Source organism: Pimephales promelas, chromosome 20, assembly GCF_988280905.1.
Source record: "Pimephales promelas chromosome 20, fPimPro1.hap1.1, whole genome shotgun sequence".
Taxonomy (NCBI): Eukaryota; Metazoa; Chordata; class Actinopteri; order Cypriniformes; family Leuciscidae; genus Pimephales; species Pimephales promelas.
In genome coordinates, this window is record NC_142788.1 from 8129418 (window position 1) to 8156217 (window position 26800).

Sequence of the window (26800 nt, forward strand, 5' to 3'; positions counted from 1 at the left end):
AGCAAACAACAGCAGAATTTCAGAAAGTGTGTTCATCCCTGCCCTCGCTTCATCACGGGTGGGGATACACACAATCTGTGTGTTGTTTGTTTGGGAGTGCAGCATGCTCAGTCGGCTCTCGAGGGGGCCGGCTGTGAGCACTGCGAGTGTCTGCCCATGAAGACACTTCGCTCCCGCCGGGCACTCTTCGAGGAGAGTGGTTCGGTGCGCGCTCCCCGCGGCTCGGGTCCCGCTGCTGCCGAGGCACAGCGAAGGCTTGCGTCGTGGGGATCGCAGATGGATCTATCAGCGGGGATTGAGACGGGCCCCGCCCTTTCTCTGCCCTTACCTGGTAGATCCAGTGCCTCAGTTCTCGCTGCGGGGGTCCGCGTTGCGGTTTCTCCTGCCCGGGCTGAGGCGCCATCACTTCAATTATCCAGTTCTGAGGAGCTGGATGTTGAAAGTGTGGATGCAGAGTCTATGGACTCAGTGGAGATCGGGGACTCGCCATCCCAGTCTCCCGCGAATGTAGAGCTGATGGAGGTTTTGACTCGGGCTGTGGAAAAATTAAGCATTGAATGGCCAGTTGAGAAACAAGAGTCAAGAATAAAGAGTAAAATGGATGAGAGATTTTTAAAATCACACTCACTACCTCCACGCCGGTGTTTGCCCTTCTTTCCCGATCTACACACCGAGGTGTGTAGATCGTGGAACAAACCAGTGTCAGCTAGAATTTTGACACACCAGACCTCTATGTATGCTAATATTGCTGGGTCTAGGAGACACGGTTATGGGGCGATGCCGAGGATGGAGGAAGTTTTGGCGAGCCATCTTTCTCCTGAGACGGCATCGTCTTTTAAAACACCGGCGTTGCCCACCAAGCCACTCAGAAATACTTCGGTTTTGGTGGGCAAAGCTTATTCAGCGGCGGGACAGGCAGCATCTTGCTTGCATACGATGGCCATCCTCCAGGCGTATCAAGCAGATCTGCTGAAGGAAGTGAGTGAGGGGGAGGTCGTCGGCACTGACGTGATTAATGAGCTGCGTCAGGCGGCAGATATTTCTCTCCGTGCCACCAAGGAGACGGCCAGATCAGTCGGCCGCTCTATGGCAGCCCTGGTGGCCACGGAGAGGCATCTGTGGCTAAATCTGGCTAATATGAAGGAGAAAGATAAAGCTTTTCTCCTGGATGCGCCGCTGTCGACCGAAGGTCTTTTTGGTGGTTCTGTGAACGCAGTGATTGAGAGATTCCAAGAAGGGAAAAAGCAGGACTGGTTTGTCACGATAGACCTAAAAGACGCGTACTTCCATATCTCCATCCTTCCGCAACATCGGAAGTTCCTGAGGTTCGCTTTTGGGGGCGAAGCGTACCAATATCGGGTCCTTCCATTCGGCCTAGCGTTATCTCCTCGAACCTTCACGAAATGCATGGACGCGGCCTTGGCCCCGCTGCGTCTCCAGGGCGTTCGCATTTTAAATTACATCGACGATTGGTTGATTCTGGCTCAATCGGAGCATCAGGCGATTCGGCATCGAGATGCCGTCCTCGCCCACATCAGAAGGTTGGGGTTGAGACTCAACGCCAAGAAGAGTGTGCTTTCGCCAGTTCAGCGGACCACTTTTCTAGGCGTGGTATGGGATTCGACGACGATGCAGGCACGTCTGTCGCCGGCTCGTATAGCCTCGATTATCTCGACTGTCAAGCAAGTAAAGATAGGCCAGTCACTCACTGTAAAGGAATTCCAGAGAATTCTGGGTCTGATGGCAGCAGCATCCAACGTGTTACCGTGCGGCCTGCTGTACATGAGACCACTACAGTGGTGGCTCAGGACCAAGGGGTTCTCCCCGAGGGGAAACCCGCTCCGCAAGATCAAGGTCACGCGACGTGGTCTCCGTGCCCTGGCTATGTGGAAAGAACCTTGGTTCCTGTCCCTGGGACCTGCGCTGGGAGCCCCGTGTCGCCGGGTAACGGTGACGACGGATGCCTCTCTCACGGGCTGGGGAGCGATCATGAGTGGTCGCTCGGCCCGCGGGCTGTGGCAAGACCATCATCTCCGATGGCATATAAATTGTCTAGAGATGATGGCGGTGTTTCAGGCTCTGAAACACTTTCTCCCAGACCTCAGAGATCATCATGTTCTTGTCCGGTCAGACAACATGTCTGTGGTCTCTTACATAAACCACCAGGGGGGTCTGCGCTCACGTCCATTGTACAAGCTGGCGCGCCAGATCCTGTTGTGGTCCCAGGGGAAACTTCGGTCGCTGAGAGCGATTTATATCCCAGGATACTTAAATCGGGGAGCGGACATCCTGTCGAGGCAGGGGCCGAGGCCCGGGGAGTGGAGACTTCACCCCGAGGTGGTGGAGCTCCTTTGGAGACACTTCGGTCGGGCCGAAGTGGACCTCTTTGCGTCCAGGGAGAACTCACACTGCCCGCTGTGGTTTTCCCTGAGTCCTCCAGCTCCATTGGGGCTGGATGCGTTGGTACAGGAGTGGCCGAGGGCACCCCTGTACGCATTTCCCCCGATTGCTCTGCTCCCAGGGGTTCTGGAAAGGATTCGCCAGGAGGGGGTCAGTGTACTTCTGGTGGCCCCCCGTTGGCCAACCAGGGTATGGTTTGCGGACCTGATTTCCCTTCTCGAGGGTCCCCCTCTGGAGATTCCGGTCAGGAGGGACCTTCTGTCTCAAGCAGACGGGGGGATACTCCACCCCCGTCCGGAAATGTGGAGGTTGTGGGCTTGGCCTCTGAGGGGGCCCAGCTCATAAATTCAGGTCTAGACTGAGGTCGTGGAGACCATCCTCCAGTCCAGAGCCCCATCCACGAGGAAGTTGTATGCCTTGAGGTGGAAACTGTTCACCTCTTGGTGTGGAGAGCGACAGTTGGATCCAGTTAACTGCCCGTTGCCGGCAGTGCTGGAATTCCTTCAGGAACGCTTCTCCACAGGGTTATCGTACTCCACACTAAAGGTGTACGTGGCGGCCCTATCCGCTTACCATGTCCCTTTGAGTGGAGCTTCTCTTGGGAGACATCCCTTGGTAACCCGTTTCCTTCGTGGTATCCTGAGGCTGAGGCCGGTAGTGCGTACGAGGGTACCGACCTGGGATCTAGCGGTTGTGTTGGAGGGGCTCTGTTTAGCCCCTTTCAAGCCCATTGATGAGGTGCCTGAGAAGTTTCTTACTCTCAAGACCATCTTTCTCCTAGCCATCTCTTCCCTAAAGAGGATTGGAGATATTCAGGCGCTGTCGGTTTCCCCCTCGTGCTTGGAATTTGCTCCCGGTATGGCGAAGGCTTTCATCCTCCCTAGACCGGGGTATGTTCCGAAGGTTCCAACTACGGTTGTCAAACCTATAGTGCTACAGGCCTTCTGTCCTCCTCCGTTTCGGACACCAGACCAGGAGAAACTAAATCTGCTCTGCCCGGTGAGGGCCTTAGACGCGTACGTCCACAGAGCTGCCCTATGGAGGAAATCAGAACAATTATTTGTCTGCGTTGGGCCTCCTAAGAGAGGTTCTGCGGCGTCTAAGCAGAGAATGAGTAAGTGGGTGGTCGAGGCCATTTCACTTGCTTATGAGTCCTCCGGTCAGCCTTCTCCCTTGGCTGTCCGGGCTCATTCAACCCGGAGTATGGCTGCCTCTAAGGCATTATTATCAGGAGTTCCCTTTTGTGACATCTGTGGGATGGTCTTCACCACACACATTTGTGAAGTTTTACCATCTGGACTTCAGCTCCACCCCAGGGGCGCAGATGCTTTCGTCAGAATGTGCACTCTGATATTCATACAACGGACACCTGCTCGCATGGCGGCGTTGGTATTAGCGTTCCCACGGCGTTTACACGCAGCTCGAAGTTCCCTGAATGGGAACGTCTCTGGTTACGTATGTAACCCTAGTTCCCTGAAGGGAACGAGACGCTGCGTGTCAATGCGATACTCCCAGCATGCCCGTGAGCGCTTGCTTCAGTCCTATCAGAAGCTGTTGCGCTTGTGTTTCGGGGATGCTTTATAGTTTCCTGGTCGATACGTCACCCCGCCTATGACGTTCCGTCTCGCCATTGGACAGATTTCATACGTGCTTCATGACTCGTCACGCAGAGGCGTTCCCACGGCGTTTACACGCAGCGTCTCGTTCCCTTCAGGGAACTAGGGTTAAATACGTAACCAGAGACGTTTTCAACATTGAAAATAATAATTTATGTTTTTTGAGCATAAAATCAGCATATTAGAATGATTTCTGAAGGATCATGTGACACTGAAAACTGATGTGTAATCAGCAACAGTAATGATGTTGAAAATTCAGCTTTCAAATTACATTTTAAAATATATTAAAATAGAAAACAGTCATTTTATCATCAAATAAAGCAGCCTTGGTGAGCAGAAGAGACTTCATTTAAAAACAGAAAAAATCTTACTGATCTAAAACTTTTGCCCGGTAGTGTAGGTGTCTTTGTTTCCACAGTATTTTCAATTTTGATATTTTTAGGTCAAACCGTTCTTTTCTGTCAGTCATATAATGGAGGTCTATGGTCACCACCTCACAGAACATGCACAGAGAAGTCCAAATGAAACATGATTTAATGACTCGGAAATGTAAGTACGCATTGATGACTTAAGACACAAAACGATGGATTAAACCCCCTAAACCTCCATTATATGACTGACAGACAAGAACGGTTTTACATCTTGGATGCCCTTGAGGTAAGCTAAAACATATCAAAAATTAATTTCAAAGTGAACTATCCCTTTAAGTCTCTATGATATTCTGATTTCTAGATAAATTTGTTGAACCATAAGTAAAATAAATGAGGGACTCGATAATAAGAACTGGCCGATGACCCGTCCAACAGCGCTCGGGACAGTAGAGGGATCGGTCACTTACCCGATCTGCCACAAAAGTTTAGCATTAGCAGGTGTTTTTAAGCTTGCGCCGATTTAAATATTCAAGTGCAAGAAGACGTGAAAGAGACCTCTTTAATCACTGTTTGAGAAGTTTTTCATTTCGGAAGGCAATGCAAATACCTAAATGGATCGTCTTTCACTTTTTCTTGCGCTTGAACCGACACATTCACACAATTTATATTCATCACCCCTGGAAATATTTCAGTTTACAGACATTTCCTTTAACGCTAACTCTCAACGCAATTTTTCGACCCTATTCTTCCTGACTTTTTTTAGAGTGAGTGTTGTTATACTGTTAACATTCAGTTTAGTCACACATACTTCATCAGTCCTCAGAGAACAGCTGGACATGTGATGGTTTAGCTGTCAAAGATCGCACGTGTGTTTCGTCAGCCGTTCTCACGTTTATAGCGCTGAGATCTGAATTAGACAGGCAAAGACTCTCTTCTGTAAATAGGATGGAGGTGGGAGACGTTTGTTGCTCTGGATCTGCAGAAAGACTCTTTGTTTTAACCTGACGTCAGAGTTGCTTCATAAAAGCAGAAAGCCATATTTTGACAAAAAACAGCACAACGTCTGTAGTGTTTTGCTGCGTCTTGCACTAATTGTTCAACGGGCAAAACTAATAAGTTATTTACCCCTTTTTAGACACAACCATCTGCAATCATTATCGGTCAAATCAATTTAATAGATAGTAGCTTCAGTTGATCAAACTGTGCTTGGTCAAGGTCAAGGATTCGTTCACAGCACGTCACGTATAATGTGCCATTAGTTAGCGTTCAGCGAACTGTGATTCTAACTCACTTTCTCTCTCTCTTTCTCTGCCTCAAGGTTCAAACACATCTTGAAAATCCCACTAAGTATCACATCCAGCAGGCTCAGAGGCAGCAGGTGAAGGCATATCTGTCCACCACACTGGGAGGAAAGCTTGGGTCGCAGGCGTTGAGCTTGCCTTGTCCCAGCCAGGCCAGCGATCACGGGGGAATGCCTCCGGGGCCGGGCAACAGCGCCCCCAACAGTCCTATGGCCTTACTGACACTCAACTCCAACTGCGAGAAAGAGGTAACCACACCGGTTCAATTACTTCAAAGAATACCGAAATATTTTACTTCAACCCTTTCTGAAAATAATGGGTAACACTTTAGTTAACATTCATTTCAACATTTACTAATACATTATTAAAATCAAAATTTGTATTTGCACTGTGAACTCACATGAACAGCTGTGTTTTTATTAAGTAATGTTAACAAAGATGAATAAATACTGTAGCAAATGTATTGCTCATGGTTAGATCATGCTAGTTAACCAATGCTAACAAATGGAACATTTTTGTAAAGTGTAACCATATTATATAATGGATGGGCAGGTTAACATTTATTAAAGGGATAGTTCACTTTGAAATTAATTTTTGATATGTTTTAGCTTACCTCAAGGGCATCCAAGATGTAGGTGTCTTTGTTTCCGCAGTATTTTCAATTTTGATATTTTTATGTCAAACCGTTCGTGTCTGTCAGTCATATAATGGAGGTCTATGGGGTCCACCTCAAAGAGCATGCACAGAGAAGTCCAAATTAAACATGATTTAATGACTCGTAAATGTAAGTACACACTGATGGCCTAAGACACAAAACGAGCAGTTTGTGTGAGAAAACGAACAATATTTATATCGTTTTTACCTCGTGTAATCACAGTCACGTCCAAGTGATCTGAGGCCGCGAGCGCTTTGTGGCTGTGGTTACAAGAGGTAAAAAGAATATAAATACTGTTAGTTTTCTCACACAAACTGCTTTCGTGCCTTAGGCCATCAATGTGTACTAACATTTACGAGTCATTGAATCATGTTTAATTTGGACTTCTTTGTGCATGCTCTTTGAGGTGGTGACCATAGACCTCCATTATATGACTGACAGACAAGAACGGTTTGACCTAAAAATATCAAAATTTAAAATACTGCAGAAACAAAGACACCTACATCTTGGATGCCCTTGAGGCAAGCTAAAACATATCAAAAATTAATTTCAAAGTGAACTATCCCTTTAAGTAACGTTAACAATGATAAATGAAGTGGAAGAAATATTATATTAACTTTATTATGATCAGAATTTGGCGTAAACAACATTGTTTAACTTTTGGTAAACCGCTGCATCACAATCACAATCACAGTTGAGGAAGGGCGGGACAAATATCATACCCAACAACCATCCTCCTTGTACAATGACTAAACAACAATGGAGAAGTTAATATTGCTGGTTACTTCGTTTTTATATTCAGTAATATTGTTCAAAATGAGATATCATATTACTGCCTAGCATTTTCCTCAGCATAGTAACCGGCTGCTCCTCCAAAGCGCACTCAAGTGCCACTAGCTGGCCGTTTTCAGAAGAGCGCCTGGCATTTTTTATTTACTGGCTAAAAATTTTTTGGTGGACACACGATAATTGAATATTTATTATTAGGCATATGGCCTATTGGTCTCTTTTTGCATTTATGCAATATACTAGAGCCAAACATGAGAAGGAAGTCCAGAAAATCCTGGGGTCGGTTTCACAAAGCTATTTTAACCGGTAGTGTTAGACGAGTCATATTAGTCTAACAATAGACTAGTCTAATGCAAGTTAGACTGTTTCCCAAAAATATAGACAGGCTAACTTAGGTCTAAGACTGCAACCAGCAGTTACAATCAGTTACATTACAAACAGCCAGAAGAAAAGGGAAAATGGGCCTTTTCAAATTAAACATTTCTTCTTGTTACTAAATTGTCCGCTACATTTCTTAAGTAAAATGTCCTTGTAAGTGTTATACTACTACAACAAACACATGTTTTCCGTTGGGGTAAACTGCACTGAGCGGTTGAACGCTTACTCGATCTGGCATGTTTTTTGTTTATTTTACCCAGAATGCATTGCAGTGTAGTCCTACTTAAGATGGCCCCGTCCACACTACTGCGTTTTCGTTTAAAAACGGAGAATTAAAACGAATACGATCTCCGTCCAGACCACCGTTTTACTGCATATTAGAATTCATCTCTGTCCACATTAAAACGACTGAAAATGGTGATCACGTGACCATTCACCAACACTGGGCATGCGCGTGCCGGTGTAAACAATGGCTGACGAATCAGGGAAGGATACGTCATGACTGATGACACCCAATCATAGAGCCGAGTGTGAGCCTCTGAGTCATCATTTCTAAACCTCTCCGTTTTGTCTCATCTACAATAAAACGCTCTCCGGAGTTTCAAAACGCAAAACGGAGCTGCAGCTTTTCCAAACTTCTCCGTTTTAGGTCTTCGTTTTTTCCGTTTTAGGCTGGACGGGAGGTGCAAACGTAGCAAAAGTTCTCCGTTTTTACTAGGCCTTAAAGGGTAATTCCACTGGTGGAGACATGAATATGTATTGAAAGTGGTTCATATATGTAGTAGAATAGTATCATAAATTTCTAATTTGGGTCCTTCTCGGCCGATAAAAGGCATAAAATGACTTTTTAGTGCTTGTGGATTGTGGACAACAATCCCCATAGTGCATTGCAATGCTCAGCTCCGCAGGCCACTCCCACTACTCCACCCATCAATGTGGACTAGAGTTGAGCTCCACTTTACCGCCTGGAAATCATTTCACACAATGAAATCAGATAATGTGCATCGGCATCTTCATTAATCCCCTCAGTATCAGACTCCCGAATATTGATAACGGCTCCCTGATGCCTGCAAATTAGTTCAAATCTCCCGGAATCTAGAGCGAGTGAGCAAGAGCGCGCATACGAGACAGATCAGACCAGACTCCAAACCGTATAGTGCGCGCACAAGGGAGAGAGCGAGAGATTTTGCGTGTGTGCGCCTCATGACACCGAGACTCAGGCACCAAAATTTTTGTTCTTATTCGGTCTTGTTATTACCGTTTACGTCAGAACCGGTTCCTGATTGGCACCGCGTTTCGATACCCAGCCCTATAATGCATCTGTCTGCGTATTCAGTACCTTCGTCCATATTTTCAAAAAGTTTCTGCTGGTGAAATCAGACGCACTGGCACTGATCTGTGATAGGTCTGTTAGCGCATTAGGTCCAACCCCCTATAGGCGGGTTTGAAAGGGTGGGAACTAGTAGTCTTGTGGTAACTAGTAGGCTTGTAGTCTTTACAGAAATCCCCCCTCTTATGCTACGTTCACACCGGACGCGAATCGCGCGTCAAATTCGCGCCTGACGCGTCTAGTTTGACGCTTGACCACTTTGTGTTATTTCGCGTGTCAAGAGCGAAACTGGCGCGCGTAAAAACAAAAGTTTGAAGCGAAATTTACGTGCGTCAGAATCGAAATCCGTTGGCGGCCATTGTTTTTATATCGACCGAGCATTCATCAAGAGAGTTACCGCTCTGTATTTACTCTGGAGAGCAGAACAGCGGCGTGGGGATCATCGTCGCCGTATATTTGTGTCCACCGGTCCCTTCGGAGCCGAACCGTTTGGCGAGTTTCACCATTTGCTCGCTCCAGGAGCTGCGCTGGATGACGGCCGCTGTCAGCGGTACTTCCGCCTGTCACGCGCCCAGTTTGATGACCTGTTGTCCCGCATCAGAGCGAGGATCACCCTCGCCCTCATCCACCTAATCTAGCTTATTTTTGTTTTGATAATAAATAGAGCCAGCCTTCAAAAGTTATTAACCTGTCCTGTGATTTTTTTTTCTCTCTCTCACGTCCAGACACGAATTTATGCACATATGTTGATTGTCTTTACAACATCATACTATTTCATATAATCTAGCTATGGAATGAATAACATTCAATACAAAATGAACATGTCTCGTATATAGAAATAATGATTTAAGTGATAAAACATTAGCTTTGTTGTGCATAATCCCTCTAGTCATATTAACAAAATAATTTATTGAAGCATCCAGACACTTCACCACGTGAGCAAGCAGCTAGGCTCCTGATTAGTTAACGCGGCGCGAATTCACGCCAAAGTTCAGATTTTTCAACTCGGGCGGCAGACGCGAATTCGCGTCAAACGCGCGAATGCACAAATGGCACATTCGCGCGTAAAGGGCCTTTCACACAGGACGCGGTATGCGCTGCGCGGCGCTATGAAACCCATTCATTTCAATGGCTTGCGCCGCGCGAAGGCGTTTTGTTTCTGCGTCGACCTGAGCGCAAGCGCAGCGGTGCGCACCATTGACGTCCTCGCGCGCATGCCGCGGTCAAAGTTCAAAATAGTTTAACTTTTGCCGCTGCGCTCTGTGACGATTACCAGCGCGGCCAATAGAAACGGGACATCCAAACAAACACGGAAATCAAAATGGACGAACGGCTAGTACTGTGTGTCGGAATTTCCCGACCTTTATGATAGAAGTTTGAGATCGTATAGGGACATCATCAGAAAAGCTGTCATGAACTGAGCCCAACTGAGAACAGAACTGAGCTCATGATTTGTGTGTTGATTTCGATGTTTATATATATATAATATTCATATCAAGTCAGATCAAGTCACGTGCAAATCACGTTGTATCTGAAGGGCAACGCTGAACAGAGTGTGTCCTGTGTGAAAGGCCCTTAACGCCCTTAACGCGCTTAACGCATGGCTCATTCGCGCCGCAGGAATTTTTCACGCGCGTAAAGTGTCTTTGCATTGACTTAACATTGAAATCATTCGCGCCTGACGCCCTATTCGCGTCCGGTGTGAACGTAGCATTACACTTCCTCCTACAATAACGTAAAATGAAGATTTTTGCATCATTGTAGGAGGACGTGAAAAAGGTAAATAGCGGATTTCTCTTGTCTTGGGAAAATGAGTGTTGCACGACCATTCAATGGTATGACTGGATTTGTAACAATGGAAATCTTAATGCAAATGGGTGGAATGTTCCTTTAAGTGCTTTGTGCAATGGTCTGATTTATATGTCTATCTGAAGTCTGACTATCTTCTAGTCTAAGCCATAGTCATAGTCTATCTTTGTGAAACCGGCCACTGGACACGTAATTGAAGGGATTATGCTAATTATGGGTGAGCGTTCACACGAGCCATTTTTACGAATGATTGGAATTCACTAACATACACACGTTTAGGCTAGCTATCAAATCGGATGAAAAATAATATATGATTGGAATCCATGAACAGACATGAAAATGAAGTCATAATTGAATGATGGTACAAAACAGGCTTAACCTTTTCCCCCTCAATTTACATTTACCATTTCACCATTTCCAAGATGAAAACATGGATGTCGGGATCCTGAGACAAAAAAAACGTATAAAAGTCTAGACAGAGGTGACATGATCCTGACAGGGACTCTGTATAAATATAGTGGATAGCGAACGTCATGAAGATGTTAATCAATAAAACTGATATCAATGAAGGAGCAAAGCTAACAACTCTGTGAACTTGTCTCTGAAACAGCTGGTGTGTGGACTGCGTCACTGCTCACGGTGTGATAGAGAGAGCGTGAGCGAGAGAGTGCAAAAATATGTGTTAATAGATTAGAGAGAGCTTGGCACTGGCAGGTTGAGGGGCTTTGGGATGTGCTTCAGTACATCGGTTTCATTCGAGTGATTTTCAGCATAGGAAATGGATGGATTTGAACCTTTGTGTGATTTCCAGCACACTAGATACTTTAATTCACTTCACAATGTCACACTGTACCTCAGCGGATGACCTCTGACAGCTGTTCACCTGATTGCTTTTGATTTCTCTCAGATGGATGATGTCATTGATGACATAATAAGTTTGGAATCCAGTTACAATGATGATATCATGGGACTCTCCTTGGACCCCGGACTTCAGATGGCCAACACGGTACAGAAATATGTGACTTTTTTTCTATAACCTTACTTATTCGTATCTTCAGCACTTGTAAATAGTAATGTGAGTATGTGGAAGGACATGTACATCAAGATTTTGTGTAATAGTGCTGATTGGCACAAACACATGGATTGTGCCAAACCCTTCAGTAGTGACTGAACGAGTTTTTAAGAGCCCTATAAAACAGTAGTAATAAAAACATTTTTTACATTTTTATTTTACTTGCAAAAATAGTAATAATACAATGAAATGTTTATTTATTTATTTTTGCGTTGTTATTAGTGAGAATTGGATCCTAAACTAAAGTGTGATCCATGTTTTATTTTGTATATTTTACTTTTAATTATTTAGCTTGCAATAAAGTAAACTGTTAATATATTTTTTTATCCATTGTATATTATTTTGCCTCCAAAAAAATCGTAGTATTAAAATAGTAACTCTTATGTATTCATTTAATTTTGCTTGCAAAAATCAGTTAATATAATGAAATATTTGTAATTTTATTCGTAATTTTATTTTGCCTCCAAAAAAACAAAAGCTACGGCATCTACGGTGAACCTACAGTGAACACACCCATGCTGAAGCTGACTAAAAAGAGGAATGAAAAATCGTCTTTTGGAAATCGATCTTAATGCCGTAGCCCTCAATCGAGTCATGGGGTCTATACGACCCCAATCGACATTTACTTAATAAAAAAAGGTTCCCTTCATCTCAGTGGAATAAAATTTTGTGACTTTTCATACATTATCTATCTATACACACACACACAAAAAACTGGGCTTGATTCGGTTTTTCTGAAGGTATGTAAAAAAAAAAATTACACATCTGGTCTTCGGGGTCAATATGACCCCACATTGAAATGAATGGGAAATGTGAAAAAAATATATATATATTTTCTTCACGTGTCAAAAAAAAAATGAAGGCCTAGTACTAGAGCATAAATGCAATGTATCATAAAAAAGAATATTTCATATGCAAGCTAATGGTGTAGTTGAGGAATTGTGTGGTATATGGATACAAAAGTACTTTATATCTCCAAAAACACAGCATTAATTAAGATGAGTAAACAAAAAAATATATATTATTTGTATGATTAAAAATGTACATTTTTTTGTACAATTACTTAATCAATTGTTGGGTCGTATAGACCCCGAAGCCCAGAAGTGTAAACAGGAAACGAAGACCATTTAAGGACTGGAAAAATACAGTCTTTAAGGATTTTTTCTTTGTGAATGAATAATGTATCGTAAATAAAATGTTCTTCCTTTGATATCAAATACAGGGTGCATAAGTCAGGACACCCCATGTTAAATTCCTATAGAGACAGGCAGGTTTTTTTTCCAGTTATTTCATGGATCCAGGATACTATGCATCCTGATAATTTCTGTTGGCCTCTGGGATTAAAATAGACCCACATCATCACACACCCAGAGACTGACATGGGTTTATTTCAGTTAGCCTAATAGCTGGTCTTATTTGCATTGAGAGATGATCTATGGAAAGTACCCCATGCCAATCTCTAGGTATGCTGAAGGCCTGCCTCTATGGGAATTTAACATAGGGGTGTCCTGACTTTGAAGGAAGAACATTTATTTTTTTATGATACATTATTCATTCAAAAAGACAAGTGGTATCTTTAAAGGTTGGATTTTTCCTCATTTTTTTTAATTAAGACCAATTTCCAAAAGATGATTTTATTAATATTTTATTAAAGATATTTTATTCCTCTTTTTAGTCAACTTTAGCATGGGTGTGTTCACGTATGCTAAGCACTGTACCTGTAGTGGCTAACAATGCTAACCAGCCAAACCCCGATCTCTTGATCTAAAATGACTCAAGCATGTATTTAAATTACCAGTGAATTTCATGAGACTTTGGGGCTGTTTACACCTGGCCACTTCAAGCGTTTTCTCTGATCGGTTCTGATTTATGAAAACGATTCCATTTACACCTGGTCACATAAATGTGTTTTTGTAAAACGCATATAAATCCGATCTTCAATTCCCGCTGCAGATTTAATGGAGTGCACGTCATCGAAAGCAACAGATATTGCTGCATTTTATTGATTGTCACCTAATTTCAAAATCAAACATGGCAATAAGAGAGAGCGTTAACAGAACGGGTAAGATCATTTCGTTTCTTTACTTTTAATGACGATGATTGCGTGTTAAGCGTCTGCAACTTACCTTTCGCGTTCGCGTGTCATGCTCTAATGCGTGTTGCAGTAGCGTCATCATATCTGACTATAACATGACATATAGCCTAACACGCTCTCACACTTTTTTTTTTAAGCATTGTTGGGAAGAGTAAAATTTACACATGTGGTTTCAACAACCAGATGCATTTACACCTCCTGATGTGGTTTGAGCAATCGGATTCAAATCCATCTTGAATGCATTTCGGAGGGCATGGCTGGGGCCCTATTTTAACGATCTGAGACGCAAGTATCAAGCGCAAGTAACTTTGTGGGCGGGTCTTGGGCACTGTTGCTATTTTACCGGCGGGATAAATGACTCTTGCGCCCGACGCAAGTTTAAAAGGGGTTGGTCTGAAATAGCTTCATTATTCATAGGTGTGGTTTGGGCATAACATGAAATAAACCAATCAGAGTGTCATCCAACACACCCTTTAAGAGCAGGTGCGCATGTTGGCGGATTGTTATTATTATGGCGGATTTACCAGGCGCACACCAGGAGCGGTTCACAGTCGAGGAGAGCGACGTTCTTGTCAGGGCAGTGAAAGACAGAGAAGTGATGTTGTATGGGGATGGGAGATTTTTTTTCCTGGTTCTTGTCCTTATATACATATGTGTCTTGCCACTATTGGGCAAACAGTTCTGATCCATCATTACTACAATTAGCCTGAAAAATTGGTGTAAATGTGTAGGCTAGATTTAGGCCTACATTTTTTTTTTTTACATCTTCATGATGATTTCTCTCATGTGTTAATATTTTTCCTTGTTATAATGTATGATTTGCAAAAATAAAAACTGGAACTGCAAAATAGCACTAGGGAATGTTTGCGCCGAAACACTCCTCCTTTTTGCGCCGACCCACCCAGGGAGCGCAAGTTCATTTCCTAGTTTACAGACGTGCGTCTGTTAAGGGACAAGCCCACTTCCCTCGCGGGTGCAAAATAGGAACGAAAAATGCGTCAGTGTACGAAGTCATTTGCGCCGGGTGCAAGATAGGGCCCTTGGTCTTTTCAGGATCGGATAGCTATCCTGATCACTGAAAACGCATGAAGTGGCCAGGTGTAAACAGCCCCTTTGTCTCTTTTTGTCTTCGCACACAATCAGAGCTGTCGTTGGTGTCGGTATTGTAGAAAGCAGTGTTATCCAGCTGTCATCCCCTGATCTAATGTCTAGCAATGAAATAGTGAATTATAGTGATGAACATTCTATCATCATTTACTCACTCTCAAGTCCTTCCAAATCCATTGGACTTTTTTTGTTTAGTTCAAGCTGCTCTTTTCCATGACAGTTAATGGAGATTGAGAATGTCAAGTTTCAAAAAGGACAAGAAGAGTCTCGTGAAGCCAAAGACGTACTTCACAATGTGATGCACTTCAGTCAAATGAGACTATGATGTGTATATGGTCTTGTGTTTCTAGATTCCTGTGTCAGCGAACCTCTTGGACCTGTACAGTAACCCAGGGATGCCTCCTCCTGGACTCTCTATTAGTAACTCGTGCCCTGCTAACCTGCCCAACATTAAAAGGGAATTCTCTGGTAAGTGTTGTTTATTTGACATCGGATGAGTCGGTTAGAGTCGATATTTTGACGATGTGCTGGATTGTGTTTCACCTGATAAAGTCAGTAGAAATGTCATGTGAAAGATGATGAGATTTATGCTCATTTGCTACACAGTTACTCCATCCCCAGCGATGATGCACATGATGGACAAGCCCAGCTCCTGTAGCAACTTTGAGAACTATCAAAGGCCTGAAGGGTTTCCTGTGGGTACGTTCAAAGACTCTGTGCCGTCTCTGAAATTTAATAACAATTTAATGGATTTGATTTGCACAATCATGAATGTGCTCATTATAGGTTGTGTAAAATTAAATGTGTTTGTATATATTGATCCAATCTAATTACATTATGTGCCAAATCACATCAAATTTGACTGAGAAATTACCCCCAAAAGATAAAGTCTTTAAAATGAGAAAAGCATCAGATATTCGATTTTTCAAAATGAATTTATTACACATAAACTTTTAGGCAACAACGGCCATGATTTTGAGTTGGTATTTAGATTTATTTATTAACAATCGAAATATATTCTATGTTTCGCAAAAGAAAGAAAGTCATACAGGTTTGAAATGACATGAGGAGGAGTAATTGTAAAAAAAAAAAAATTGTTGGGCAAACAATCCCCAAAATATGACTTTTTTTTAAATGAAATGATACTCTAAATAAAAAGTAAAACTGCCAGTAGGTGACGGTAAATGTCTAAATGAGTAAGTCATTGAATCATCCATTCGATTCGTTCAAACGGCGTCAGAAATCAGTTCGATTGATTTAGGAATGAAGTAAATGACATTCTTTACGAACGGGTCATTAAATCAGTGGCTCGCCCGATTGATTTGCTCAAAACACTGATTCATTCATGAAGCTCTGGCTTTACAGGTGGTATTTTTGTTGGAGAAAATTGAGCAAAAACAGGCAATATCGTGACTTATGGCTCGTCTCCATCGAGCGGTACAGTACGATTCGGGACGGGAAACCCTGATCCGGCTTACGTTTCCACCGCCAACAGAACCATTACTTGATAGGCATGGTTTATGCAAACTAGAAAGTAGCGACCGACGTCATTCTCGCGCGAAGAAGAAAGCGGCACACCGTCATTCTGCAGATCTTGTTCTTGCTTCTTGGCATGTGGCTATTTGTCACAAGACAATAAAAGATGTCGTCATTCACTTGTAGCATGTGCAAGTGGCGATTCTCTGTCAACCAATTAACAGTCTGCGGTGATCTAGCTCCACCCTTTAGGTTCTGGACTACTCCCCAACAAAAGGGTCCCAAAAAAGTGGTATGGTTTGGTATTTTGGTACCATTCCCAACTTCTGAAATTGCGTACTGTACTGTAATGTACTGTTCCACTCGGTGGAAATGAGCCATAAAATATATCACAATATTGACTACTTATTTATTAAACTGTTGTATTAAATCAATGTCACATTTGCACAAATAAGAAACACCATGCCATGACGATGCATAAGAGCGTAGGCGCCAAAGCTTCTGTGGATCTGCTCACCAAAACCCTCTGTAACTGGCAGATTTGGAGAACATTACTGTCATTTGTCAAATAAATGAATGACGGACAGTTGCATACGTAAGACCAACATTTTTATCATGTAAGCTTTATGGTACACCTCAAATTGAGGGAATTTATATCAGTTATAATTAGGGTTGGGTATCGTTTGAATTTGAACGATTCTGATTCCGATTCCGATTCCTTGTTTCGATTCCGGTTCCTAACGATTCTCGATTCCGATTCTTTTAAGAGGCAGGGTCAAAAAAGTTTAGCTAACCTTGCTAACCAACGGTCTTTCTGAAGGAAATACTCCTTCTGTAAAAATACTCCTTTTGTCACAAAATTTGCATTTTGCCGAGATTTCGTTGTTTTTAGAAAAGTGAAGCCACACTTTGGATCGCCGACGTAAGGTACTCATGTTCGACTCGCGCGGTTATGCCAACACTTCCGGTAGACGCTTCTTCGTTGGTGTTGTTCAGCGGTTTCTTCTTCCGCTCGGCGGACTGTGAATATCGAAACTAGGAATCGGAATTTTTACTTTTGAACGATTCCGGGAAAAACGAAAAGTTAGTCTCGGTTCCAAACGATACTCGATTCTGGATACCCAACCCTAGTTATAATGTAATTATTCATGGAATTGTATTTTATTCCAAGTGCAGCCAAAAAGAAAATCGTCATATTCTGTAGAGGAAGTGATCTAGATTTTGTGGAAAAGAGATTTGGGTTGGAGAAAATAAACGAGTTTGACTGCAGTGACATTTCAAGGGTGCCGATCTCACATCTGTGAAATAAACGTCCTGCTTTTAGTTTCTCCTCTCACCTCCCTTTGTCTTTTTTAGGGGCAGAAGTTCGCGCTCTCGCAAAGGAAAGGCAAAAAAAGGACAACCATAACTTAAGTGAGTTTCGAAACAAGACGGAAGTCTTCTTCTAATTACCAAAGACAGTCATTTTGACTCGTCCCTCAGTTTGTAAAAACAGGAAATGTCCCAGCAGTCCCACAGACTTTGTAAGTGGAGCACCTTAAATGGGATTTGTGTAGTATAACATGCCTTTTTCTTCTGTTTCAGTTGAGAGGCGACGAAGATTCAACATTAACGATCGAATCAAAGAACTGGGGACTCTGATTCCGAGATCAAATGACCCGTAAGGACAGCGATGTTCAATAGATACGCAGTTACACATAAGCCAGATGAATACATGCTATTATTGCTGCAGATGCTGATGCTGTTCATAGAGCATTCTATCAGATGTGCTGTTGTCAGCTGAGGACGTGCTTGTGTTCCTCAGGGACATGCGTTGGAACAAGGGCACTATTCTTAAGGCCTCTGTGGATTACATCAGGAAACTTCAGAGAGAGCAGCAGCGCAGCAAAGAGCTGGAGAACCGTCAGAAGAAGCTGGAGCACGCCAACCGTCACCTGATCCTCCGGATACAGGTCAGTTCAGACAGTCTGGCCAACACCACTGCCAGGACATCTAAATCTAGAGGAACGGCACATTGACCATAATTACCCTTGAAGCACAATTTTACATACTTTTAAAAAGAGTACTTATTATATACTTTAAAAGAATATACTTAACCCTTGTGCTTTAATTTTAAAAAGTTACACATAAGTCCATAGAGTCAAAAAAAAAACAAAAAAAAACTTGGCAACAAAGATTTAAGTTTGGTCTAATTTTAAAGAAGACCCTTGGCAGAATAAAAAAGTCAAAAAAAAAATAGTGTAGAGAAAAAAAACAATTAGTATATATATATATATATATATATATATATATATATATACTGTATATATACATATACTGTATATATATATATATATATATAATTGTTTTTTTTCTCTACACTATTTTTTTTTTCTTTTAACTTTTTTATTCTGCCAAGGGTCTTCTTTAAATAAAATGTGTGTGTGTGTGGGTGTGTAGAGCGAGAGAGAGAGAGGTTTAAGTTTATGAAAATGATTTATGAACTATATATTTTATAAAACATGTTGAACTCTAAAACTGCAAGAAAATCAAAGTCATACATCTAAACAAGTCTTGTTCCAAATTTGAGAAAGCCTTGCCAAACCCATTAAAACTGCCAACACTTTTAATGGGTTTCAAAGGGGACATTTTTGCCCTTAAGGTCCTGAGTGGAACTATTTTGTGTACGTAGTTTTTTTTTTATTCAGGAAATGGAGGTGAAATAGTAAAATTCTAATAAAAATACAAAATGCATGCAGTTGGCAGTAAGCAAAATGATCAAAAAAAAAAAAATCTTAACTGAAAAAGACAAAAATGTCCATAAGGTCGCACAAGGGTAAAGTGTTCCTAAATGCAAGATATTTACAATAAAATGAAAATGTATTATAGTTTTAAAATATTAAATGAATTGAGCTGAACTTAAGAGAGCTTTTTAAAGCTTTTTTATATTTCATTCAGGCAACAACTCACTGTGTGATGGAGCCTATAAAATTCAGTTAGAATTACTCTAGAATTCAAGGTATCAGTGCAAAAAGTTTTTGTCTCATGTTTACTGTATATCATCTGACATAGTTAAGCAATATCACACGAGTAACGAGCACAATATCACACGAGTGCTGTTTTTATTCTGAATAGCACGAATGCAGATTTTATACATTTGATTCATCCTTATATGACCTTCTTGGGTCATAGGCCTATCCCTGTTTCTTAGTCCAGAGGCAGGGAATGCACAGATGGACAGTCCATCACAGGGAAATTACACACGCACACACACACACACACTCACACAGGCCATTTTAACCAGCATGTGGGGGAAACCGGAGCACCCGGAGAAAACACTCGACTCCTGACTCAAACTGGAGATCTTCTTGTTGTGAGGCAACAGCGCTAACAATGAGCCACCTGATTTTATACAACAGTTCAATAAATAAGAAGTGAATATTATGTTTTATTCTAAACACAATCCTGTCCATTTTTTTCCAACAAAAATATTACCTATAAAGCCAGAGCTGATCTGTCGTGCGTCTCGGAGCAACACACAGCAGTGTTTCGTCTCTGAATTAATCTGCGATTTGAGCGAATCGGTCAGGTGAACCAATGATTCAATGGCCCATTCGTAAAGAGCCATTAGGTGTGTTCAACTTAAAATAGTGATGGGCAGAGCAAATGGTATGTGACATCAAAGTACCGAGAGAGAGAGCGATTCGAAAGCTTACACTTCCTCTTTAATCGCTCTCACGGTACATAGACTGATCGTTCTGTGCAGCGCAGCTTCAAGCCAAACACACCTAATGACTTGAATGAAATGAAGGAAATGAATGATTCAATGACTTACTCATTTAGACATTTATCGCCACTTACTGGCAGTATCATTTCATTAAAAAAAATTAATTCATATTTTGAGGATAGTTTGCCCAAAAATTGTAATTCTGTTTATTTAGATGTATTCACTCTTGTGTCGTCTTATACCTGTATGGCTTTCTTTCTTTTGCAGAACATAGAAGATATTATGAAGAATGTTGGTAACCAAAACTGTTTTTGTCTATAAATATATCTAAATATCCATTCAGATGCAGCTTCTGAAAAAAGAAATCATGGCATTTGTAGCCTAAACGTTTGTGTAATAAATTCTATGTTGAACCAAATAAAATATTTCTTTTTTAAAGCTACATTTTGTAATGTCTATTTGATGCTTTTCTCATTTAACACAATAATGACTTAAAATATTTTTTTGCAATTATTTAGATTAATTAATCGTGTAATTTATTAGATGAAAATATTTAAATGCTTGACAGTCTTAGTAAATAAACATTTGTATGAACGAAGTTGCAATTTAAAAAAAAAAATAAGTGCACTTCTCATGAAAAAAAAAATTATTAAAACGTAATGATGCACAGTATGTACAATTTTTGGATTCAAATATCCAAAAACCACTCAAACGATGTTATATATTTTATTTACGTGTGTACCTAGATTTTCAAAAATGTTTCCAACAATGTTTAAATCCAGTGAAATCAGCTATTTTAATCAGTGTATCGGTCAGTGTCATTGCACCACATTTTGTCTGCGTTAAACTCGATTTCCAAATACAGAAACAAGCTGCAAATACTCACAATGCAACCAAATACAGAAACGAGCTGCAAATATTCACAATGCAACCAATTACAGAAACGTGCTGCAAATACTCACAATGCAACCAAATACAGAAACGCGCTGCAAATACTCACAATGCAATCAAATACAGAAACACACTGCAAATACTCACAATGCAATCAAATACAGAAACACGCTGCAAATACTCACAATGCAATCAAATACAGAAACACGCTGCAAATACTCACAATGCAACCAAATACAGAGACGCGCTGTACATACTCACAATGCAACCAAATACAGAGACGCGCTGTACATACTCACAATGCAACCAAATACAGAAACAAGCTGCAAATACTCACAATGCAATCAAATACAGAAACACACTGCAAATACTCACAATGCAACCAAATTAAGAAACAAGCTGCAAATACTCACAATGCAATCAAATACAGAAATGTGCTGCAAATACTCTCAACACAATCAAATACAGAAACGCGCTGCAAATACTCACAATGCAACCAAATACATAAACGTGCTGCAAATACTCACAATGCAACCAAATACATAAACGTGCTGCAAATACTCACAATGCAACCAAATACAGAAACGCGCTGCAAATACTCACAATGCAACCAAATACAGAAACGCGCTGCAAATACTCACAATGCAATCAAATACATAAACGTGCTGCAAATACTCACAATGCAACCAAATACATAAACATGTTGCAAATACTCACAATGCAACCAAATACAGAAACATGTTGCAAATACTCACAATGCAACCAAATACAGAAACACGCTGCAAATACTCACAATCCAACCAAATACAGAAACGTGCTGCAAATACTCACAATGCAACCAAATACAGAAATGTGCTGCAAATACTCACAACACAACCAAATACAGAAACGTGCTGCAAATACTCACAATCCAACCAAATACAGAAACGCGATGAAAATACTCTCAACACAACCAAATACAGAAACGTGCTGCAAATACTCACAATGCAACCAAATACAGAAACACGCTGCAAATACTCACAATGCAATCAAATACAGAAATGTGCTGCAAATACTCTTAACACAACCAAATACAGAAATGCGCTGCAAATACTCACAATGCAACCAAATACAGAAACGTGCTGCAAATACTCACAATGCAACCAAATACAGAAACGCGCTGCAAATACTCACAATGCAACCAAATACAGAAACGCGCTGCAAATACTCACAATGCAACCAAATACAGAAACGCGCTGCAAATACTCACAATGCAACCAAATACAGAAACGCGCTGCAAATACTCACAATGCAACCAAATACAGAAACACGCTGTACATACTCACAATGCAACCAAATACAGAAACAAGCTGCAAATACTCACAATGCAACCAAATACAGAAACACACTGCAAATACTCACAATGCAACCAAATTGAGAAACAAGCTGCAAATACTCACAATGCAACCAAATACAGAAACACACTGCAAATACTCACAATGCAACCAAATTGAGAAACAAGCTGCAAATACTCACAGTGCAACCAAATACATAAACGTGCTGCAAATACTCACAATGCAATCAAATACATAAACGTGCTACAAATACTCACAGTGCAACCAAATACAGAAACGCGCTGCAAATACTCACAATGCAATCAAATACAGAAATAATATAGAATTTATTAGGATTAACCCCTTGAGATGTATCATCTCGTTTTCGAGGGGGGCCTTACAGTGAAACAATTAGAACGTCTCGGTTACGTATGTAACCCTCGTTCCCTGAGTGGGAAAGGAGACGTTACGTCAGAAGTGACGGAGATTGGGGGATTTCGCATAGAAAGCCAATCCTCTTCGAGTATTTAAACACGAGCCAATGGCATGCAATGCCTTGGGGCTGCGGAAATTTGCATAGCGTACTCCGCCCTACTCCGTGAGTATAAAAGGAGGAAGTGAACGCAACCGCAGAATGTCTTCGCTGAGGAGCCAAGACTGAACTCGGCATCTACCCAGCGATACAGCAGAAGTGGCAGGGAGACGTAACGTCTCCGTTCCCACTCAGGGAACGAGGGTTACATACGTAACCGAGACGTTCCCTTTCGTAGTCACTTCGAGTTACGTCAGAAGTGACGGAGATTGGGGGTCTGTGCCATCACGCCATCTTCAAGCTGTCTTCCAGTGCCCTGCGAAAGACTGAACCCCCGAGCTTTATCTCTTTTTTTTTTTTTTTGGGGATCCGACTTTGACACAGGATTACCAAGGTACACTGGGAAACATATCCCGAAGGGGACATGCTACCAGTTGCCTACCGAAGGGAGGACTTAAGAACACATATGGCCACATAGGAACGCATATGGAACACTGGAGTACCAACCGCAGGTGGCTAAAATTTAAACTCCAGGGGTGGCAGATGGCTTGCCAAGGGAAGACACATGCTCAGGGAGGCTTACAGTGGATAATACACATGAGACGGTTACCAAGGGGAACCGTGCGCATGGAGGCACCTAGCTAGCATCCAGAGCACAGCAGTGGTGCCCGCATCGTCGGTGCTGGAGGACTCAAGACTTCAATGGAAGAACTGAGGAGATATCGCACTTATCCAGTCCGGGGAGTGGAGTGGCGAGCAAGCGAAGACACCTGAGCGGGTCCAGTACCGGCCGGAACGAGTACGAGAGAGGACACTGGCTCAATTCGCAGATTATAGAATCTGGCGAAGGTGTTGGGTGTCGCCCAGCCTGCAGCTCTGCAGATGTCTGTTAGCGAGGCGCCGTGCGCTAAAGCCCAAGAGGAGGCTACACTCCGAGTGGAATGGGCCGTCACACCAAGGGGGCACGGAAGGCCTTGCTGCTGGTAAGACAAAGCAATGGCATCCACTATCCAGTGGGACAGCCGTTGCTTTGAGAGAGCCCTTCCCATCTGGCTCCCTCCATAACAGACAAAGAGCTGGTCTGAGGTCCTGAAACACTGCGTCCTGTCGACATAGGTGCGGAGAGCACGTACCGGACAGAGCAGTGCCAAGGCTGGGTCTGCCTCCTCCGGGGGCAGCGCTTGCAGGTTCACCACCTGGTCCCGGAAGGGAGTGGTGGGAACCTTGGGCACATATCCAGGCCGGGGTCTCAGGATCACGTGAGAGTAAGCCGGCCCGAACTCCAGGCACGCTTCGTCAACGGAGAATGCGTGCAGGTCCCCTACCCTCTTGATGGAGGCCAATGCAACCAGGAGTGCTGTCTTCATGGACAGAAACTTTAACTCTACTGAATGCAAAGGCTCAAAGGGATGCCTCTGCAGAGCGCTTAAAACTACTGAGAGGTCCCAAGAGGGTACGAGGGGAGGACGAGGCGGATGCAGCCTCCTCGCTCCCCTCAGGAACCTGATGACCAGGTCGTGCTTCCCTAAGGACTTACCTTCCACTGCTTCATGAGAAGCGGCAATGGCCGCGACATAGACCTTAAGAGTGGAGGGTGACAGCCTGCGCTCCAACCCTTCTTGCAGGAAGGAAAGCACGACACTGATCGGACATCTCCGGGGGTCTTCTCCGCGAGAAGAGCACCAATTGACGAAGAGGTTCCACTTCAACGCATAAAGGTGTCTCGTGGACGACGCTCTTGCGGAAGTGATGGTTGCCGCCACCGCAGGTGGCAGCGAACTCAAACCTGCCTCGTCCCGTCCAGGAGCCACACGTGCAGCCTCCAAAGATCGGGACGAGGGTGCCACAGAGTGCCCCGTCTCTGAGAGAGTAGGTCTTGTCTCAGAGGAATAGGCCAAGGAGGTGCTGTCGCGAGGAGCATGAGATCGGAGAACCATGTCTTGGTGGGCCAATAGGGGGCTACCAGCAAGACCTGCTCCTCGTCCTCCTTGATCTTGCACAACACCCGTGCAAGGAGGCTCACTGGGGGAAACGCATACTTGCGTGGGCCCCGTGGCCAGCTGTGCGCCAGCGCATCCGAACCGAGAGTGCCCCAGGTCAGAGAATAAAACTGGGCGCAGTGGGCTGAGTCCCGGGAGGCGAACAGATCTATCTGTGCCTCCCCGAACTCTTTCCAGATCAGCTGGACCGACTGGGGATGGAGTCGCCACTCGCCGGAGATAGGGCGGACCCGAGACAGCTCGTCGGCTGCCCAGTTCCGGTCTCCAGGAATGTGAACTGCACGAAGGGACCTCAGGTGCTTCTGACTCCATATCAAGAGGTGGCGGGCGAGCTGCGACAACTGGCGCGAGCGTAGACCCCCCTGGTGGTTGATGTACGCTACAGCCGTAGTGTTGTCTGAACGGACAAGCACATGCTGGCCCTTGAGCAACGCTCTGAAACGGTGCAGGGCGAGCCGTACTGCCAGCAGCTCGAGGCAATTGATGTGCATGAGGCGCTGGGCCCCCGTCCAGGAGCCGGCGGCTGCATGCCCATTGCACATGGCACCCCAACCCGTGGTAGATGCATCCGTGGAGACGATGAGATGCCTGGAAACTCGCTGAATAGGGACGCCCGTCAGTAAAAAGCTGAGGTTCGACCACGGGAAGAAGGTTCGCCGGCATGCCGGAGTCACTGGGACTCGGAGCGAGCCGCGATGCCATGCCCACCTCGGGACTCGATCGCGAAGCCACAGCTGAAGCGGTCTCATATGAAGCAAACCGAGCGGCGTTGCCGCGGCCGCGGATGCCATATGCCCCAGGAGCCTCTGAAAAAGTTTCAGTGGAACCGCACTCTTGCCCTCGAACTGACGAAGACAAGTCAGCAGTGAGTGCGCGCGCTCGTTCGTGAGCTGCGCGGACATGGCGACCGAGTCTATCTCCACGCCGAGAAAAGAGATCCTCTGCACGGGGCAAAGTTTGCTCTTCTCTCGGTTGACCCGAAGGCCCAGACGGGCTAGGTGCCGGAGCACCAAGTCTCTGTGTTCGCAAAGCTGAGCTCGAGAGTGTGCTAGTATCAGCCAGTCGTCGAGATAATTCAGGATGCGAACCCCGTGTTCGCGAAGGGGAACAAGGGCTGCCTCGACGATCTTCGTGAAGACGCGAGGGGACAGAGCTAACCCGAATGGGAGAACGGCGTACTGATATGCCTGGCCCTCGAAGGCAAACCGAAGAAACGGTCTGTGTCGAGGTAAGATGGACACATGGAAGTACGCGTCCTTCAGGTCGATCGCTGCAAACGAATCCTGATACCGAACACATTCGAAAATGCATTTGGCCGTGAGCATTTTGAACGGTAGTCGATGGGGAGAACGGTTCAAAATGCGCAGGTCCAGGATCGGTCGTAACCCACCGGTCTTCTTGGGGACAATGAAGTAGGGGCTGTAAAACCCGGACCTCACCTCGGCTGGAGGGACCGTCTCGATTGCACCCTTCGCCAGCAGGGTCGCAATCTCCGCTCTCAGGACTGGGGCATTGCCACCGACTATCGTGGAGCGAACTCCCCTGAAGCGGGGAGGAGACCGTGCGAACTGAATCGCGTAGCCGAATCTGATCGTTCTGATGACCCAGCGGGATACCCCGGGAAGCGCTAGCCAGGCTTCCAGGAAGTGAGCCAACGGGGTCATGTGAACCACAGACGTCCCCCCGGAGGGGCAGCGTGGCGGGTCGACTGGCACGCGTGCAGGAGTTACCCCGCTCGGATGCGTCGAAGCCCGCTCCCCGACAGAAGGGACCAGGGAAAGCGGAGCGTTCCACGGGGGTCCGTTCTGCCGGGGGTCTGGCGAGAGAGGGGGAAGGGATTGGTGTAGCCCGGGGACGACACACGCACCCTTCCGCGCCCTCCGAGACAGAGAGGAGTGAGTGGGCCGACACACTGAGGCATCGGGGGCACTCACTCCAGTCTGTGAGCTCAGTGAGGAT

General features: G+C 44.1%; 1 protein-coding gene across 1 annotated transcript in view; it reads left to right on the forward strand.

Annotated features, from left to right (window-relative positions):
• The window catches only part of mitfb (melanocyte inducing transcription factor b), a 91407-nt gene that overhangs the window by 57443 nt on the left and 7164 nt on the right, over positions 1–26800 (forward strand). The window contains exons 3-9 of the mRNA XM_089124624.1: positions 5706–5936; positions 11557–11655; positions 15274–15391; positions 15530–15622; positions 17756–17812; positions 17984–18059; positions 18204–18351. Of these exons, the coding sequence (XP_088980750.1) occupies positions 5706–5936; positions 11557–11655; positions 15274–15391; positions 15530–15622; positions 17756–17812; positions 17984–18059; positions 18204–18351 (822 nt within the window). The remainder of the gene's footprint in view (positions 1–5705; positions 5937–11556; positions 11656–15273; positions 15392–15529; positions 15623–17755; positions 17813–17983; positions 18060–18203; positions 18352–26800) is intronic.